This window comes from Passer montanus, unplaced genomic scaffold (assembly GCF_014805655.1).
Source record: "Passer montanus isolate IOZ18808 unplaced genomic scaffold, ASM1480565v1 scaffold12, whole genome shotgun sequence".
NCBI classification, from domain to species: domain Eukaryota; kingdom Metazoa; phylum Chordata; class Aves; order Passeriformes; family Passeridae; genus Passer; species Passer montanus.
In genome coordinates, this window is record NW_024358722.1 from 3,492,418 (window position 1) to 3,512,292 (window position 19,875).

At 48.5% G+C, this 19,875-nt stretch overlaps 1 protein-coding gene across 7 annotated transcripts; it reads right to left on the reverse strand.

Moving 5' to 3' along the window:
* Window positions 1-9,469: 9,469 nt before the first annotated feature.
* MRPL14 (mitochondrial ribosomal protein L14) lies at window positions 9,470-19,867 on the reverse strand. 7 transcript variants are annotated; one of them, XM_039697975.1, is made up of 3 exons: window positions 19,853-19,867; window positions 12,744-12,830; window positions 9,470-10,133 (listed from the first exon to the last, which is right to left on the reverse strand). In XM_039697975.1, the coding sequence occupies exons 2-3, from the start codon at window positions 12,815-12,817 to the stop codon at window positions 9,767-9,769; spliced, it is 441 nt and encodes a 146-aa protein (XP_039553909.1). In that variant the 5' UTR covers window positions 12,818-12,830; window positions 19,853-19,867; the 3' UTR covers window positions 9,470-9,766. The 7 variants fall into 7 exon arrangements, with proteins under 7 accessions (XP_039553909.1, XP_039553906.1, XP_039553911.1 ...); XM_039697972.1 differs by having other exon boundaries at window positions 19,827-19,867; XM_039697977.1 differs by lacking the exon at window positions 19,853-19,867 and adding an exon at window positions 19,790-19,811.
* Window positions 19,868-19,875: the final 8 nt, after the last annotated feature.

A 19,875-nucleotide genomic window follows, 5' to 3' on the forward strand; every position in this document is an offset into this window, starting at 1 on the left:
GAAAGAGGGCCAAGCCCTGTGTCCATCCTAAAAAGCCTCTCTTAGGCTGGTTTTCTAGCTAGAGCCTAGTCCACCCTGGGCATCTCCCTGCCTTCACATAGGATGCTCTGGGAAAAGCTCCCAGACACCAAACCACACAATTCTAAATTACCAGGAATGGTTTTCCATTCAAACACCCACTAGGTCTGTTTTCTGCTCCTGGGACTGCCATGGAAAACCACATCCAAGCCCTGCATGCTGCACCTTCCCACAGCCATATCCCTGGAGGAGTCAGAGGTGGGGCAGCCTCCAGCCTGGCACAGAGGCAGATGCCGTGATGGCGAGAAGTGCCACACTCCTGTTCCAGCAGGATGTGTCCCACCACCTTCCCACCTTGGCTGGCAGCAGCCTGGCCATATGATGGCAAGAAGTGCCACACTCCTGTCCCAGCAAGGATGTGTCCCACCACCTTCCCACCTTGGCTGGCAGCAGCCTGGCCATGTGGCCAGCACTGAACCCACCACATGAACCACAATTACATCTCAGGTAACGTGGGGAGCATTCCCAGGTTGCTGGGAAGAGCCATATTTACCCATCACAATAGCAAGACAGAGGGAGCATGGCAGCAGGATGGGTGGCATAGTGGAGGTGGGGAAGTTGTGCCACTGGACCGTGGCAATGCCTGGTGAGACAGCGAGGAAAGGGTGGAGAGTGACTACGTGATGCTTTGCAGGGAGAACTGATCTTATTAATAAAAGCTGCTCCTTCCCAAGGCCTTGATAATCTCTCCTGCTGCAGATTATTTACAGCTGTGGAATTTAATACTCCAATGAACAAAGCTCTCTGAAGCACAGAGGGAGCAAGCAGACTGTTAACCCTTCTGCATGGCACCAGGGGCTTTCGGCTCAGGTTTGATGTCTCAATGCAGCTGAGCCACAGGCTGCCACAGCCCCAGCAGATCTCAGCACCTATGAGGCCAGCACTCAAGCCAGGCTGAGACTTGGCAGAAAGTCAGCTCAAAGCCCATTCAAACTCCTAGATTATGTTAATTTAAAAAGCAGGCCAGTGAATAGTGCTTGCAGGCAGAACTTGGGCAGGGCTGGGGGGATGTGTTGCCAGTGAGATGCTGGTGTATTACACCACCAGGTAAGCACTTGACCTTACAGGTACTGGGTCAGTAAACTCAGCCTCCAGGGTGAGAAGATTGTCAGCCCTAGGTAAGTTACCCACCCCTGATGTTCAGTGCCAGGTGTGTGAAACTGAGTCAGCTGAGACCTGGGAGCCTTGCTGCGAGTCTGCAACACTGCTGGGGACACAACTGCAGCACAGCCCTCCTGCTGCCTTCCCTGGGACCACAGTGCCCATGGCTAAAGTGGATGCATTAGTATATGCTCTGCAATGTAACCCCTTCCCCAGTGTGTCTTGAAATCTCGTGCATCTCAAGAGGACGGCATAGGAACCATCAGACTTGGCGTATTGCCTGGATGGCCCCTTAAATTCAGGTCATTTGGAGAGGGAGATAATAGGGTGGGCTTGAGGCACAGCCTGGCGAAATCAGAGGTGAGAGGGATGTACAGGAAGGATTGGGTAATCATATGGGCTTGTCCCACCAGTGTGTGGGCCTGGTTTGAGTGTATGCATTGCTGAATGGGATGGGCACAAGACAGCAACTAGGGCAAGGAGCTGACAGATGGAGAAAGAAAGGCAAACACCAGCCTCACTTGCATGCTACAATCTACTGACCACCCCATAACAAAGTGGCAGATTTTGCAGCCATGAATGCAGCCTGGGTTTGGTCTGCACCTCTCTTAGCCTGCCTGTACTTCAGATATTCCCCAAGGACCACACAAATTGTTGGTCTGGTTCTGCATAGCGTCCTTTAAAGGGTCACAGTAGCATCCCTGCCATAAACTAGGTAACTAATCCCTAGACATGATAAACCGCCCCTATCCACCCCCCCAGTCCATGTAGGAAAAAGCAGAATTCATGTGGGATCTTTTGTCCCCACAGTCAGTAAAAGCCTGGCTGCTGAAGTGTAGGAAACACAAAGCCTGTGCACCAACTCTGGAGTCCCTTGGGGTGGGAGTCCCTTTATATCTCAGCAGCACTCAGCCTTTGCAGAGCACCAGAACAGCACAGAATACCTGCCCTAAAACCTCAGCATATGCCTCCCAGGTTATGCAGCCCCATTGCTCTGAACTTGACCCCCTCTCCCTACAGTTCCTCTCCCTGCCCTGTGATGCCATCTGCCAAGGATTTCTCAGGGCTCTTCCCCATCCTTCAACTACCCACAAACGAGTAGCTGGAGTTTGTAGAAAGTAGTTTAGCTCAGCCTCAGGTGGCCCAAAGTTTGCACAGGACAGCCCATTAAAGCTGCATCTCCCCATTCTTAAAAGTTTTAATGTTTGTTCAGCTGGCCACAGAAACACAAGGTACTGCCTGCCAGCTATCACTCTACACTGGCAGTGTTTTACCCTTGAGTTTTCCTGCAAGCAAGGCAGGCTGGCAAAGCGGAGACACCAGCAGGGAAGGGAGCACAGGGAGTAGGGGAAGGGTGGATCCCGCCCCACGGAGCCTGATGGGTGTTTGGAGATCCTCCCCTGCAGGCAGGAGGACAGCCCAGCTTCCCTCTCCCCCAGGTTCCACTGCCAAGCTGTCAAGCCCTCCTGAGGAAACTGCCTCTGCAGGGCTGCATTTGATGCCCTGGAGGTCCCCATGTCCTCAGCCCACCCCACTGCAGGTGAGGCCTCCTGGGAACCCATTCCTCCTCCACAAGGCAGAGCCGAGGCAAAGTGTCGGGCTTGTGAAGCCAGCTAAACCAGCTATTTACAGATGTTAGCATTACGAAACACGGATGGGAGGCTTCCTGGAGCTGTCTGGAGCCTCTGGAAGAATGTCCAAGAGCCAAGAATCAGGCCCTGGAAACAAGGGCAAAGATAACATCTACCACCCTACCACTTCCTCTCCTCACTTTCTACCTCTCCAAGCAGAGTTTTCTGCTGCCAGTGAGCTGGAGCCTTTCCTACCCTTCTCCAGACACCCACAGGGAATCTTGAGCATTGTTCTGAAGAGGAAAGTAAACACAATTAGGAGTAAAGCTCAGGTGGCTGGGCAGCACACAACCATTGTCTTTGCTCCAGTTAAGCACAAATACAAAACCCCAAAAGCTTGTCCTGCAGAAGTAATAGTTCCTCCTGCACTGGAGATGGGTACCACCTTCCCAAGCCTCCCATCCATCCCAGGCAGATGCTCGGGGTGAAGTGTGAAAAGTTAAGACAAAACAACACCTGAAGGCCCTCAGCAAAGCTCCCTTAGGGATGGCCTGAAGCACAAGAGTAAAAATCACATTCTGGTCTGTTCTGTTCAGCTTTTGCCATCCCTGGTGAACCTAGGGTGGTCAGTGCCTCCAGGGATCTATGACTGCTCCATCAGAGTGGACTGGGCATCACTCACCCCACGGTACCTCTCTGTGCCCCATCCCAACATGTGGTGCCTGTTTGTGGGCTTGGCAGGACCAGGACATCAAGGAACACCTGAGCTCCTCCTATCCCTCAAACACAGTGGGTGAAACATGCCCCCCAGCAGAACATGCCACCCCTAATGCTTGACTGCTGCTTTCCCAACCCACATTGCTCATTTTGGAGCCAAGAAGGGAGCACCGTGACTTCCAATCACTGCTTCATATTGCCCCAGAAATGTGAGGAAGATTTACCTCATCCAGGGTCAGCATTCAGTCTAACAAGCTAGAGCAACAAATCCTTTAATCCCAAGAGATGTATCTAATATGGGAAACCACCTTGTGGTGCCATAGTCACAACTGGAGGACATCGGAGGAAGACATTTTTATCCATGTCCTGGCCTTGGGCCTGGGGATAGTCACCAGTGGCCCTCACACTCCACACCCATAGCCACAGCTATGAAGAGCAGCTCATTTGAACTAGAGGGTGAGCTGGATATGGGGTACAGCCTTGTAACAAAAGACCTTGGATGTCCTTCACAGACTCTGCCTTAGGCCATGCTGTACCTTGGGGTTTGCATGTTTGTTTTTAAGGAACTGTGTTTGGTCCATGGAGTTTACAGCCTCCAGACACTTGCAAAGCAAGCTCCTATTTCCAAGGCCCAAGGGACAGCCTGTCTTTGGTGTCTGTGCCACAATGACTGGGCACATCGCTCCCCAGTCTTCTGGGGAGGGTGTTTGCACTATTCACACAGCACACTCACTGTAGCCAGCATGGAGGTGAGCATCCAAGTTCATCTACTGCTCTGTTACGCAGTGAAGCCCTGGAGCAATGAACTTCATGAGGCATCTTGTGTTTTGGGTGAAAGGAAAAATGAAAAAAAGGTAATTTTATTTCCTCCGACAGCCCATTTGATTGAACACTGCCTCTACTGCTCTCTCACAGAAGGTGAATGGATGTGCCTGGTGTGTTTTCTCCACATCCTTCTTTTTATCCTTCTGTCATGAGCCTTCAGTATTCTTTCTTCCTTCCAGGCTAGACACTCTAGAGCTTTCCAATTCTACTTTCTTGTTAGAGGGTGCATCTGTGACAGGCCTAGGAAAAATTCCATCCTCTATCTCTGACACATTCTGAGATAAGCTGACCAGCCTGGCATGCTCACCTGAGCTCCACCACTGGAACAGCATACAGACTAGATTCAGTGTCATTCACCACCCCTTTTCTTATGCTGTAGAACAGGGGGAGAAACTACTCAGAAGATGAGGTGGCAATGCTGTAGTTGGTGCTAATGCACTCAGGGAAGAGCCCTTTGGGCAGCAACCACACAAGCTTTAACCTTGGGGTTCTGCCCTGGCAGCAGTGCCAACCCCATCCCACTTCCAGCTCTTTTCCCCCTCTAGCCCCTCTGCATTTCCCAGTACAAGTGTCCAGCCCATTGAGTTTCCCTGATGGACACTCTTCCCCTGCCCTTGTCTATCTTGAACAGTAGCTGGAGGATATAAACAAGCGTCCGGCTGTTTCCCTGTCCTTTTTGCTCTTCCTGGGTCATGTCAATCCTAGACAGCACAGCCACACTCAGATGAGATGCAGACACTTAAAAAAACGACAGCCCTCACTTGTCTCATCAGAAGGGCTCAGCACGGTCCTGCCACTGCTTCTGTCTGCGGCTGGGTGGAAAATGCTGCTCTGCCTGCAGTCCTGAGGCTTGGCATCCCTTTCCCTCAGGGAAGGAGATGTGGCATCTGCTTCTAGTTGGAAGACCCTAGCAAGGAATGGCAATGCATTCTGAGGGGTTGTTTTGCATCAGGAGAGCAGCTCAGGGTTTCACAAGAGCGCCGGGCTGTGCCTCCCTGCTGCCCACCCCGACTCCTGTTTTGCGAACCCTGCAATCCATGAGCAGCATCCTGCTGCTGTCCCTCCTCTTCCCAGCCAGCTACCAGCCCCAGGGGAGCCAGCGTGCTGCTTTGCAGAGCGATCTTCCCAGTGATCTTCCTAGACCCTGGCGCCCCTGGTTACTCAGCAACCTTCCGTGGAGACAGGGCTCAAACGCAGTCAGAATTCCCTGGCTCCCCCCGGGTCTTTTCCCGAGGGATCAGGCCAGGCTCGGACCCCGCAGAACCTTCCGGCTGCCCTGCTGCTCCGGGGAACGCGCTGGCCGAGGGGGATTTTGTGCGGTCGGCCAGGCCCGGGGCCGGGGCAGGCTGCCGGGCACACGCCCGCATTGCCCCCTAGCCTCCCGCTCGGGGATGTGCAGCTCTCCGCCCGCAGCCTGCCAGCCCGGCCGGCCGGCCCGCCTCGGCTGCTTCAGCCCCAGCTCGGCTGAGGTTTCAGCTCTCTCCCCCTCCTCCCAGCCCCCAAAGTCACCAGCTGTCCCCCCCCAGCTCTGGGGTCCATCCACCCCGCTGGCACAGGGCCACGAGACGGGGCCGCCTGTCTCCCAGCCTCGGTCTCCAAGCAGATGGGAGACATCAGCTCCCTGCTGCATCCTTCCGCGATAATCTGTCTCGCCCGCTTCCTTTCAGGGACACCTCTTCTCACGGCCAGTAAATCCCCAGTGCTTGCCTGTCTTTTTCCAGACCCCAGCCTGGCCACATATCTTTCATGGGTAAGCATCTTCCCAAAGGTCATCTCCCCCTACCCATGCAGGATGCCCTAAAAAAGACAACACTTCCCAAGCTCTCACGGAAGAATGTCTGGGCACAAAGTCCCCACCATCACCAGCAAACAGGCACCCTCTTGGGAGCTTCAGCTGATGCAAATCCTATATCCAAACACATGGGAATGTACAGTAACCCAAAGACCCCGTTGGAACTGAAGGGGGACACATTTGTAATGAGGCAAGAAGATTCCAGGACTCTGCCTTTGGCTTCCCCTTCCCTTTGCAGCAGGTGGCAGCTCCCCCAGAAGCTGCACAGGAGATGAGAGAATTCTTCCTAAACATGTGTCATCCTGGATTTTTTTCCTATTGTTATATAGAAGCATGTTAATGCCAAAATAATAAACAGGGACCAGGGGAGAAAGTGACCTTCTGGTAACAGCTGAGATAGGAAGTGTTTTGGTTTTTCTTCCCTCCTCTGAAGGATTCATTCCACCTGCCTGCAGCCATCCCATAAGAAAAGAACCTGCAGGAAGAACTGCTATACGGGGAGGAAATCACATCTGCTTTCCTAGTAGGATGGATGCAAAAGGAAAAGCCTCCCATCTTTGGAAAGAGTTAAGCCTCCGCGGAGCCCAAAGAAGGATGCCCCAAGCCAGAGCCCAGGAAACCCAGTAGCTGCTCCCAAGACAGCACTGGCTCAGAAGACTCTGGAACAGAGCAGAGCGCAACCGGGAAGTTGAGAGCAAGCTGGTATTATCCCCTGTGCTGAAACAAAAGAGGGGACCTGGAAATGAGGATCCTTGAGTAGGGTCTGCTCAAAGGAAAAGATGGAGAGCCTGGAGAGCCCACATCGAGCCTGGGCGAGGCCCCATCCATCTGCCCTGCCTGCACAGGCTCTGCTGCCAGGGCAGCAGGGGTCACCGTCCTGCAGCCATGGCAGGGCCCTCAGCAGTGGGATGGGTGGCAGCTGGCTATGGGCTCATCCACAAGCCAGACCCTTTCCCCTGGAAGGATACTACTACAGGCAGCACCTGGAATTTGCTAAGCACAGAGCTATCAATATAGGCCAGAGATTTCTGCTGAGACTATATTCCTCATCAGGGAAGACAGGTAAAAACTGCAGGAGACGCACTATGGGATATGCTTAGCTTAGCTGTCTGCATGTCTGCTTATTAAGCTCTGAGATTAAGGATTTAGTTCCACATGTATCAGTTTACTTAGAACTAAAGCATCACTTCACATTTTAATCTCAAGTATGCTGCATTGTCTTGCCCGCTTCCTCTCGTGCCCTCTCCCCATGACCTCTTCCTCAGCAAAAAGCTGGAAAGTTATTAGCAAATATTATGTGAAATGTTTAATATCCAAACAGCAGGGTCTGGCATCCCATGAGAGATTCATAGCCCCTATGGTCAGGACAAGAAAAACAAGGATTGTTTGCAGGCGCCCAGGTCCTGCTGGTTGATGCTTTGAGGCTGGAGTTGTTGTTAAGCAAAAATCTCACAGTAAAACGTCCCTTCAAACAAGTTATAAACCAGGCTAGGCAGGAATGTGGTATTCAGCTGGGGTGAACTCCACTTCAGCACTACCCACAGACTGTGCACAGAACAAAATACCCCATACAAGTGCTACTTCAAATTCTATTCTCCAGCATTGTGTTACTGGAAGGCATTTTCCTCTTCTGTTCTCAAAAGCATTTACATTAAGGAAGGCTGAGCTCCTTCTGTCTGCAGGAAGGCTGGGACAGACCTGTCAACTGGCTTATGATTTATTAAAAAATTATAAAAGTATTTGTTTATGTGTTTATCAGGGTTGGAAGAGTTTGAAAAGTTGCAGAAGGTTTTCTAAAGCAAGACCTCAGAGCAATTGAGTGGCACAAACACTTTCCCTAGAATTGCATAAAAACATATACCCTTTTTCTACACCAAATATGATCCAGAAACAAATCTAACCATGAAAAAAAAAGAGCAATGGACAACGTCTGAGACATCAGGCTGTGCCATGCCCTTGTGACACCGAAGCAAACCCCACCCAAGGGAGGCAGGCCAGTCACACTTTTCACTGTGACTGCTATGCAAAGTTTGCTCACTGTCCCACTTAGAAAAACAGCATAAACATCTCTGAGCACAGAGTTCCTCCTGGAAGCTGACTGCACTCAGGTTGACTGGAAACACTGACTTCAACCAGGCGAGCATCTGCTCTGCTGCTGTGCCATTGGGCAGACACCTATGGAGGAGGCAAGCCCAGGGCTTAAAGGCAATGCCCATGGGGTACAGAGGACTTGGACCAGCAGATCCAACATTCCCCAGCCCCCAGACAACAGCAAACAAGGAACATGCTGCCAGCAGTGTGATTCTGCTTTTCACAGAACTGAGTTCACAGAGAAGTTTTACTTAGTGGGACAGTGCCATTACTTAAAGGTTAATATTGAAATTAAACCTATAGTATAATCTGTTGTGTGTTACCTGGAGTAATGGAGTTGGAGGGGATCCAGAGCTCATTTTTTCCAGGGACAATGTGGATTTCACAGTGGGGACCATGGGGCAGATACATCTGCAAGGAGTAACTGGAGTGTGTGATAGCTGAGCACAGCATTCTTTAGATCTTCACACTGAGGCAATGCAGAGCCAAAGGAAGGAGCATTCCCAGCATAACAGGAAGAGGAGGCAGAAGGGCAAGGAGCAGCCAGCCACACTGCCACCTGACCTATGAGGAACTGGCCAAAGTGCTGCTGACTGCACCCCTGCACCCTCTTCCCCAGCACTGCTATGTGTAGGAGCACTCTGCCCTGATGTCCCTTCACCAGTCATGACACCAAGTTTCTCTGCTCAGCTCCATAGAAAAAGCAGCTCTTTGGCTCCTGGATCCCAACCAGTCCTGAAAGCAACAGAGCAGCATTTACCCACTGCTGTGCCTAAGCTGAGGAAACTGGACAACAGCCCCCAACAGCCCACTAAAGATGATGCCTGACAATGGTCCCAAGAAGCAGTCCAAACGGAAGCTTCTTTCTGTGGACCTTTCAATCTGAACCCAGCCCTTGCATTAAGCTGAGAACAGAGTTTTCAGGGTCTGTCAGGTGGAGAGCACGGGCTGCATCTCAGCTCACCCTTTGGCTCCCCCTTCAGCTCCCCTTCCTACTTTTGCTTCCCAGTCTCTGGTATGCCCTGTTTAAGCACACTCCACTGACAGATGTTGCAAGCCACTGCACCCTCCTGATTATAATTGTTCCTAAATACTTCTCTTAGGCAAAGACAGAAACTAGTCTTTTTACTGAATGTGCCCAAAGCACCCATAGTTCATTTTCTATCTCTCCTACTCTATTACTTGTGAATCCATTTTGTAGACCCCCATACCACTGGGCCAGGGATTGGGTCTTATTCCTGGGGAACTGGGAAAGACCGAAATAGGGAAAAGAGAAATAAGCAATACAGCACAAGGATTTTCATGGTCTCATTTTAATGATGACAGACCAGATTAACACCACAGGAGGAGTAAGGGTGAAGGACCATTTCCCAAACATACTGCAGGTGTTCTGTGAAATAAATCTAACCTTCTTTTGGAGAAAAAATAAACTATTTCAATATTTAAATTAGTTGCTTGAAATTCTTAAAAGGGAGGAGATATTCTTGATGAACATCAGCTTTCTCATGTTTCACCAGTTTCTGGAAAAGGACCAAGGAACAGCTATTGCATGAAATGATATAAAAGGATTGCTGAAGGCCTCTCTTAGCATTCATACAAAGTTGCGGGCAATGGCCAATACTTTGGAGAACTCTCCTTCTCTTCTTCGCAGTGTATAGGGGATTGGTGTTCTTATTCTCGTCCCTATTGGGTTTCCATTATCTTCTATGAGTACCACATTGTTGGAATCAAATCGAGGCGTCATGGTGGGGCCAGGCATCTTGTGCCCTACAATTAAAGCCTTCTTCTTTTCTCCTTTGATAGCCAGAAGGATCTTATCTCCAACTTTGCCAACTCCAGTCTTGTTGTACACGTGGATGCATTTTGGTGGCCGGTGGTAGGGCGTGTTCCCCAAGGCGCTGTTGTCCACCACTCGCACGCGAGTTAGCTTCTGTATTGCTTGGCATGCTCCAGTGATGCTACCAAAAGACAGGAGAGAATGAGACAGATCTCCTCAATAATCCTTGGGGAGCAAAGGCAAACCCAGAACATGAATCTTGTCATTACACAAGCCACTCAGAAGGCACCAGCAACGAATATATACTCTATGGGTGACACACTCACTGCATTCAATGTGCTCTTTGAAAGCCAGATGCTACTTTGGGCTTTGCACACTCTTTACTAAATGTCAAATATAAAATGACCTTTCTGCTCTGAAACACAACTAAAGGATGGCATGAAGAGTGGCTTGCGTACCATGGGCTTTTTAGCAACTGCAGATGATGCAGCTTCGATCTGCAAGCAAAAAAATGTGCTCACTTCTGTTTCAAACAGCCTGCAAGAAGCTAAGACTCAAGTCAGGCTCTTTCAATCTTGCACACAGTACCCAGCACTAAGAACTTTTATGATCAACCTTCCTTCCACTGAAGTCTGTGAGTCTCACAGTTTATTTTGTTCTCAATAATACTTCTGAGGTCCTCTTGTGGCTGTCCTAACCTGTTCCCAACTAGAATCTAAGTGCTCACCACCTTCCCCATGTGGAAGGAATCCAAAGAGACACAGTCTCTTCTGTATGCTTGCTTTGTGGGAGTAAGAAACAACATAAATAAACTTCACAATACTAGTTGTTAGGTTCAACTCTGAATATTCTTGGGAACAGCAGGAACATACTACCTTACAGAAACCATTATTCTTTTATTCAGTGAGCTCAAACTCAAGTGACTTGTTGCTTGTCTGCAAATGACACCCAAACACAGACCATTGGAAAAGAAGGAAGATCCTCTCTGCTGCTGAACAACTGCTTTGCAATGAGGTACCAGAAACATGCTGGCCAGAGCTGCAGGAATGCCAACCTGCTGCCAGCTGAACTACTCAGTGACAGCATATGGAAGCAACCTAGCCATTCATGTTGTTTTTCAGAAGGTGAAAAGTAAATAGGGGCCATCATCCCTTCTTGAAGGGGAAAGGCCTGTATTTGCAAAACTACCTAAAAGATGAGCATGCACACCAAATGTAGTGTGGATGGACATCAGCTGAAGCAGGAATTTTTACACATGGTGAAGAAGGACAGTGGAGTCAATCTACATTAGTCCAACTGCTCCAGATCTTTCAAGATCTGTTTCCCACAGTAGAGGCCTACTTTAGCTTTCCTCTCTCTCTCAGCAGTCACTAATCTCTGCAACCAGCCATGCCATCCTGTCCAGTCCCATCCCACCCTCTGGCAGGGACTGTGGTACACCACACTCTCTCTCCCCTGCCTGCCATCTGTGGCTGCACAACAGGGAAAGCAGAAGGGAGGAGGCTGGAAAAAGATAAGTGCTGTCACAGGAAGGAGCAGGAAAAGCCTTGGTGGGACCAAGTGTACAACATAGCAGTGGCAAAGAGATATAAATGTGACTGTCCAGGAACCACTAGACAAGAATAACTGCACTGGGAGAACTTTTTCTTTCCCTTTTTTCTTGATTTCTGCCACAATCTTGGATAAATACCTCACAAAGAAAAGGTCTCCCTATTAAGTTTTCTGAAGTCCTGTTCACCTCTATGGACTGGACTTCACCTCCCTGTCACTGTCACTTATATATGCTTTAAATGTATGCTGGCCAATGCTCTCCCCCTTTTTTTCTTGATTTCTGCCACAATCTTAGATAAATACCCCCCAAAGAAAAGGTCTCCCTATTAAGTTTTCTGAAGTCCTGTTCACCTCTATGGAGGTGAATGACTCCCTGTCATTGTCACTCATATATGCTTTAAATGTATGCTGGCCAATGCTCTCATGCAGCCCACTTAAAGAGAAAGCCAGAAAGACCTGGATACCTCCTTGAGACAGCTCCCAGGACTATCACACAACCTAGCCCTAAGCATGTCTTAAATCCCCCTCTAGACCACAATCCTGGGAATGACTATTCTCATCCTTTAAACTGAAGCCCTGACCTTTCAAAGAGTTAGAGATTCCCCAAACTGGCAGAGTGTACTGTGGGATTAAACTCTAAGATCTATGCAAGGCATTGTAAAACATGAAGTCCATAAATCTAAAACTTTAGATGTCTAGAGCCTGGAGCAAGAAACAAAAAAATAATAAACTAGACACCATTAAAGTATGAGAAAGTAATTTATCCATAAATCTAAAACATTAGATGCCTAGAGCCTGGAGCAAGAAACAAAAAAAATAACAAACTAGACACCATTAAAGTATGAGAAAGTAATTTTTCAGACTATTTTACTGTAAATAAATGATAAACTCTTGAATAATTCTGAGCACTGTAAATGGCTCTGCATCAGCAGGGGCTCACTGTTGGGTTTTTTTTGCACTTGCACAAGAAACACAGACACTTTCAACTTCTACTTGAAGGCCATGTATTGCTGTCAAAGACCTAAAAGCCTCCTTACACACATATGAAAATGCAGAATTCAAGGAACTTGCAAATGGAGTTCACTTTTCAACCTATGAAAGGACAAGTGTAAGATTTTTTTTTTTAATTTTATTACTCTTTTGAATTACAAATGCTGTATCTTATTCTTGATCAACTTACCAGCATCTCTTTCAACTATGAAGCATGCTGAAGAAAACAAAAGCAAAATCGGAAAGTTACCTGAACTGTCGTTGGATCACAGCACTGCTTAGATGGGTTAAAGATAAACCAATTTGTCTACTCAAGAGAGCCATTTGGCAGCCAACCCTGCGTAAGAAACAAAAGAATTAACAACACTGGAAAATGGACAGAATTTGATTTGCTTTCATTCCTTTACACGAATCACACACTAGGGCCTCAGCACCTATTTAGATGCTGCAATCCACAGGACACAGAGTGGTAGCAGCAGCTGCAGCACACTACAGGCAAATCTACAAGCCCCACCTGAATTCAGGAGACAAAGTAATTCAGATACATATACTACAAAGCTGGGTTCAGTATCACTGCATTGCAGTTTCCCAGACACAGAGGTAAGGACCCTTCTGCGTGCACTGTGAATCATGTAACAAGAAGCAGGTTTGAGAATTTCAGATGTGTTAGATGTTAGAGGCTGCAATGCCCAGAAAAAGCCATCATTGTTATTTGTAAAAGCTACCAAGGTTACCTACAAAGCTAAGCAAAAGGCCAAATAACCTACAGAGTGGCATCACAGCTTCAGGAAACAATTTGCCAGACAAGAAACAAGTCAGAGCTCCACTGGTGAGGGCACGCATCTCTGAGCATACAAAAGTGTTAAGCAGCCTGTAAGGAGACACAGATACGCTGCTGCCAGTCCTGCCCTGTTCAGGCTGCCCAGAGAAAAGAATTCCCTGTACAGTGCTCACTCCATGCTGCTGTACACTGTACCCCACCCTGCGTGCAGCAGAGCTGGGTTACAGGGGTAACTCCTGACTGAGAACCACACCCTCCTCCCTGCCTACGTCCGTGGCGGTTCCCTAACCCCATTCTGTCAGGCTGACTGGGCCCAGCTTGCGTGCGCAGTCACAAAGGCTTATCTGAACACAGATCACTTTCCCAAACATCATTAGGGAGTGATGACCCAGGTGGTTATGCCAGCAGATCCAAGTGGAGGGAGGAAATAACACAGACCCAGAGCCAGGCCTCTCTGAGGCCAGCTCAGGTACAGCTAAGACTTTCCACCTGACTGCAACTACCACCATGTGACACGGCTTGCTGTGACCTTGGCAGCGTAACCAACACGTGCTCTGCTTCTCTCCTTTCAAAAGCAAACACTAAAAATCCATTGACTTCATCTCCCTCTGACAGTTGTGATGAGTTTTGGGCCAAACTACAGTGACACACTGTAAAGCCATTTTTTAAACTTTTATTTTTAAAATAAAGCTGAGTTAAATTCTCTAGGGAAAAAAAAATACCCACAGAGCCTTCAAATAGACAATACCACAGCTTTTAATACAACCAAGTAAAGTCCAGCCTAAATCTTAGTTCCCTCTTTTATTATTTTTTCTCCGATGTGTTTGCTTACTTGGGGATGTGTGTAAGTTTTAGGGTTTGCAGCTGTTCTACAAAGCAAGCGTTACCTGAGAGCATGATGAAAAGCACAGGACATGTGCACCACAGAAGTTCTGAGTGGTGCTACCTGAGCAAAGCACAGGTGGAAAACCAACTGTCAAACAGGCAGTATTTACAAAAAAAAAAAAAAAAAAAAAGACCACTTTTCTGTGGGGTAGATGATCAAATGAGTTGAGGGCTTACCCACACTGTCTCCTCTCTAAAATGTGACTCCAAACAGGCTCTGTTTATGCCACATACCCTTACCTGTGTGATCCTAATGCCTAATGACAGCAAGGCCCTGTTGCATTTACAGTGCTGCTGGCAATCATGGTCCAATACCTGGCCTTGCTGCCTTGCTGCCGCTCAGATTTCTAAGCAAGTTCAACTCTCCTGACTTGCTTTAAGCCCACCATCTGCCTGTGTCCTGTTCTGTACGTGGGTGTGCTGTCTCCCCATGTGAAAGGATCACAGTGAGCCTTTGGATTCCTCTACAAAATGCAAAAAAGCAACAGCAAGTTGGCCTCTCTGTTGTCTTTCATGGACACTTCTTGGGGAGTTCAGCTAGCACTGTTGCCCCCATCTCTACTTCCTAGCAGGCATGGCAGCATTGGTGGCTGGTTAAGGCGTGTCTGCTCATCCTCACTGCCACATAAACCCAACAGGAGAGGTCTGCGAGCTCATGGCAAGGCAGGCACAGCTGCAGGCTCTGCCTGCAGTCAAAGGCACAGCAGCATCACGACCAGCATAGCCAGATGTGCTTAAAGCACATCTAAAATGTGCTAAAGTGTTGCATAAACTCTGAACTCACTCATCACTCCTGGGAGAAGTCACTGTTTGTTTCTACCCCGTGGCAGCAGTGAAGGTCTGAAGTTACAAAACTACCAGCGGAAGCATCAACAGCATTAAGTGTCCAAGGACTGTTTATTTTTTCAGATGACTCAGTATCCCCTTCTCAGCCGAGAATTATTCCTCAGCACATTAAGATGTGTCACAAGCTAAGAAATTTCTTATGATTGATTATTTGGTATGAAGCATCCTGTTAGCAACTGAGTAAACAGGGGGGATGCTTCCAATTAGCAGGAGGGTTCAGGGTGGAGGGAAAAGAAGAATGCATCCATGGCATGAAGAACAGCATTCAAGGGTGCAAGTGTGTTCACAACAAGTGAATCACAACTTCAGCTACTGTAACATGCCAGTTTCCTTTCTAGAAAGGAAGAGCCAATAGGCTGGGTCTGGCTCCAGGTGCTCCTCAACCAGACCCAATCCCAATTTGATCCCTCTGTGGCTGTGAACTTCATCTCTCCTGCCCTCAGTTTCCCCCTATGGAGTTGCTAACTACTAAACAACTAAACTTTGAAGGGCACAGAAGCCGTTCACTCTACCACACTTGGTGCTGCCACATGAGCACTCCCAAGCTGGTGCCAAAATGGAAGAGCTGCTATAAATCCATGACAGCCATGAGCCTCAGTGCCCCCAGCACTTTTCTCCTTCCCAGCACACGTTGCTCACACCAGGGGGCCTTTAAAAGGCTCAGAGGAAGCTGCACTTAGGCACGGGAATGCATATGATCCAAGTTTGCTCCTAAAGGTGGCTCTTCCCAGGTCACCAGATTTCAGTGCTCCCAGGTGTATGGGAAGAGTACCCCCATAACCTTCAAGCACAGCAAAATGTGTAGGAATTCCCAGAAGTCTGCCATCGGTACTACCCAACTGATACAGGCAGGAGCGCACTCCAAAATATGCTGGACAGACAAAACACCACCTCTTGCTTAGGACTTAGTCACTAATACACTCCTGACCAAGGATTTATCTTGAAGGGGGTTTTGGAGGTCATCTAGTCCAATCTCCTGCTCAAGCAGGATTAATTTCCAAGGTTTTCATGCTAGGCAAGAGTAGTATTTAAACACTGTCCTAAAATGAGAAGCCTCAAAGGCAACTGTTGATGTAACATTGACCACTCACAACTGCACCAAAGCAGCAATAAAGAACCATGCAGAGGAATATCTTGCTGTTCCTACCCTGCTGCCCCTAATTTCCAGTAGTGGCTCTGTCTCATGAAAATCACAGTCACAGAGACACTTTGCCCTTGTCCACATATCTGTTAAAAGTTATCACTGACCTCAGACAAGAGCTCAAAGTAATATTCAGAAAAGGGTGAGGAATTTGTTAATCAAATATTCACTAAAATGATCCTATTTCTACTTCACTGAATTACTTTTGAGCATGCAATAACCTGCTACTGCAAATACTCTTCTCAAGAGCCCTTCAGCCCTACCCTATTCAATGCAGAAACTGATATAGAATTCCAACACTTCTCAACAAAGGAACTCTTCACCAGTTATAAATGTATGGAAATTATTTATCCACTGTATCATTTTCAGGTGCTCTAGCTATCACCTTCAGAGGTTTTCCTTGATATTAAAGCACTAACTTGTATTTGCTGCAATCTTGAGTGGCTTTTGAATGGAGAAATTCTGGAAAGTTCATCCCAGCTAATAAAATTGGAAAATACAAAAAATACATGTACGGTATTGTTATCAAATGCATGAGTAGACCACCTCAGGGAACTGATACAGAGCAAAGACATGTGCCAGACAAGGAAGAGAGGATTACACACTCACTTTAAATGAGCATCAGGGCACACAGCACCAAGAAAGGAAGCCCTGTGTCCCCCCAACCCACACTTCCATCACCTCCCTTATGCTGGCTTTAGCACTTATCTACATGAGTCAGTTTTCAGCCAGCTCAGCCTGAAGGCAGGTGAACACTGCTGCAATGGAACATGGCACAACAAGCTGGGACTTCTCCCACTGGCAACCCAGCCTTATGTGGTGACAGTATCTCCAAAGAAACACCAGGAGACCTGGACAAGAAAAGAATCTCTTGTCATTTCAGCAAAAACACTGGTGTGCAGGAATCTGCTCTACTAATCAGCCATGGAGCACTGGAAAGGTCTGCATCTGAACACTCCAGAAGCCAGAGCAACAGCTCTGACCAAGTTCTTATCAGTGGTGTACACCCTACAAAACAGCCAAGGCACCATTCTTACCTTGCCTGCATCCTAGAGTAAATGTAATTTTCAAGAGTGCTGTTACCTGGCAATCCAGTAATACTTTCCTTTCTAATCACAAGTTTTGGAACTAACCCCTCCTCCCTATATTCCCAAGATTTGTAATTCCATAATCATTCAGCTATTCCTCTTCCTTCTGTCTGCTGGCAACTCATCCACACAGACAGGCCCCATGGAAAAACAACGGATGTCAGAAAGCAAATGCTGAGGCCAAATACCCAAAGACTGCTGTCAAAGCCAAAGAAACCAGGTAAAAATATTCTTCACTTTTATAGCAGTGACCTGATCTGCACAGTCAAACAGCAGGGACCAACATCACCTTTATTCTTTTGAAAGATTAAAACAGAGATGCTCCAGGCACCATAAAGATTTGAACTGCATCTGTCATCCACCATTAAAACACAGGAAATAAACTCAAGACGGTACATGCAACGCAAATGCCTAAACCCCTACTCTGCCACTGCAGGTCTATTTATAGGCTGTCTGCCACAGGGAGCTGCAGGAGCCAACTGTGAACTGGGGGACTCAATCTATTCACAGCTCTCCTCGTAAGGGAACAATGTGATTAAGGGCTGTGCGTGTTAAAAATACACGAGATGTTCATTACTAAGACGTAATTGGTTTTACATTAATAACAAACAAAAAGACCAGGATTCACACAGAGAACTTAAGTCTTTTTAAAATCTGTTTATGAATAGGATTAGCTATTAAACAGGATATTTACTGATCCAAGTTACCAAAAGAAACTCATTACAGGTACATCTGTTAATTTTGAAGCAAAACACACTAAGCTCCTTTTCCAGACCATGATCAGGAATGGCAGGTAACAAAAGAGCTGCATACCTTTAAAATAAAACTTACTTTTAACATTTTAAGTATCCAGAAGTCACAACTCTAATGTACTTATGGTACTTATTGTCCTAATAATCAAAAACCTAAAATCATCCCATATATTCATATTCACAGCACTGTACTAAAATAGGGAGGGGTTATTCCCAGTGCACCAGCAGAAAATTAAGCTACAGAGAGGACAACTATCTGTGTGAAGTCAATGCAAAGGAGCAGTAGGGCAGGTACTGGATTAGGCCCAGAAGTTCTCTCTGGTGGGCCTGTGGGGTATGAGGGGAAGCCAAGAAAGGTCTCTGCCCTGCCTCTGCCTTTTGGGAATCACACGTGAATTCACAGAACTGCCCACAGCATCGTAACTTTACAGTGCTATCACCTCTCAAATGTCTCTTTACTGGTTTTAGAGGTATTGAGGTCTCAAGAGCAGGACAATGGTGGAAAGCCACAAGACCAGACGTGGTTCCCAGCCCCGACCTGGGTGGCCAGGCCCCAACCAGTGAGGTGCAATCACAGCCCAGACAGCAGCAACCACGCTGGGGGGAGCTGTGGCAAGGAGAACAACACAAACAAGAAGGAAGAGATGATGTGTAGCCGTGTCTCGACCATGAAAAAATGGCAGGAACAACTGACCTAGGCTAGTTGTTCACAGAACACAAAACTATAGAGGCTCTAGGTCTTCCTGATAAAGCTGTTCCAGAAAAGGATGCCTAATGATGTCGGAGTTCTGGCTTAAGAGAAATATGACCTGGAGACAAAGGCACGCTTGCATCACAAGGCAGTACAGAGCTACCTGTAGCTTCGGTGGCATAAGCCTCATTTCTCACTCAGAAACTTCCCTTAACTCAGTCTCTCTCTGTCCAAAGAAGACCCTCTTAGGCAAGCCTGGAGCTCTGGAACCAGAGAAGCCTACAGAGCTTAGATGAGCATCTGCATCCTGCTGTTAGAAAGGCTGGCTTGCCCACCTGTTTTTACTACAAAGATTAAGTTATTCATGCTTTTAAGAAATATGTCATACGGTATTTTCCCGCAACTGCCTCCCCTTACTCACTGGACCTCCAAAAGAGCTTTCTGGAGAATAACCAGGAAAGCACAGACTAGTGCCCACACTTCCCGAGTCCCCATGACACATGCAAGTAAATGCCACTCTTGTCAGGATACAGGAATTTTGGTCTAACTTTGCTGCATGACTACTCACACCCACAAAAGCCTAACCCCAGCAGCCCCACACGAATTCTGAGCAGAGAAGCTTTCTGAACATGCAGGAACTTCCGCAGAGCGTTTTCCCTCTCTCCCAGGCCATGCCGCGGAGGCACGGAGGGAGGAGAGGAGAGTGTGCAAGCCACACCAGGCTGCAGCTCCCAGCCGCGTTCGCGCAGTGTCACACCCTGTGCCGCGCTGCGTGCCGCTCGGAGCCGCGCACCTCCGGGGACAGCGTGTGCCCGTCCCTCCAGAGCGGCAGCTCATGCTCAGGGCTGGCACCCTGCAAGCCCTGGGCACGGAGCACCAGGGGCACCGCAAGCGCCCCGAGCCGCTCGGCCACAGCGCCGCGTGAGGGCCCGGCGCCGACACAGCCCGCATGCCGGGAGCGGGCCGCTCGGGCGGCGGGGCAAGGCCGGGCACCGGCCCTGCTGGGCGCTGAGGCACAGAGCAAGGCTACACCACGCTGCGCTGCGCTGCACTCCCAGCACCCGTCCCGTCCCGTCCCGTCCCGTCCCGTCCCGTGCCGTGCCGTCCCGTGCCGTGCCCGCCGCTCGCGCCCCAGGCCCCGCCGCGCACCCCGGCGCAGAGCGCGCGCACCCTACCGCCCAGCGCGGCCCGCGAGCTC

Bases quoted from the DNA above. Each gene is read 5' to 3' on its own strand.
- MRPL14 (XM_039697971.1), bottom strand. From the start codon at position 19,628: ATGCGGGCTGTGTCGGCGCCGGGCCCTCACGCGGCGCTGTGGCCGAGC. The intron at 12,831-19,470 runs GTGCGCGGCTCC...TTTCTTACGCAG, and splicing joins GGCACACGCTGTCCCCGGAG to GGTTGGCTGCCAAATGGCTC. The intron at 10,134-12,743 runs GTAACTTTCCGA...GTCTTTTGGTAG, and splicing joins GTGATCCAACGACAGTTCAG to CATCACTGGAGCATGCCAAG.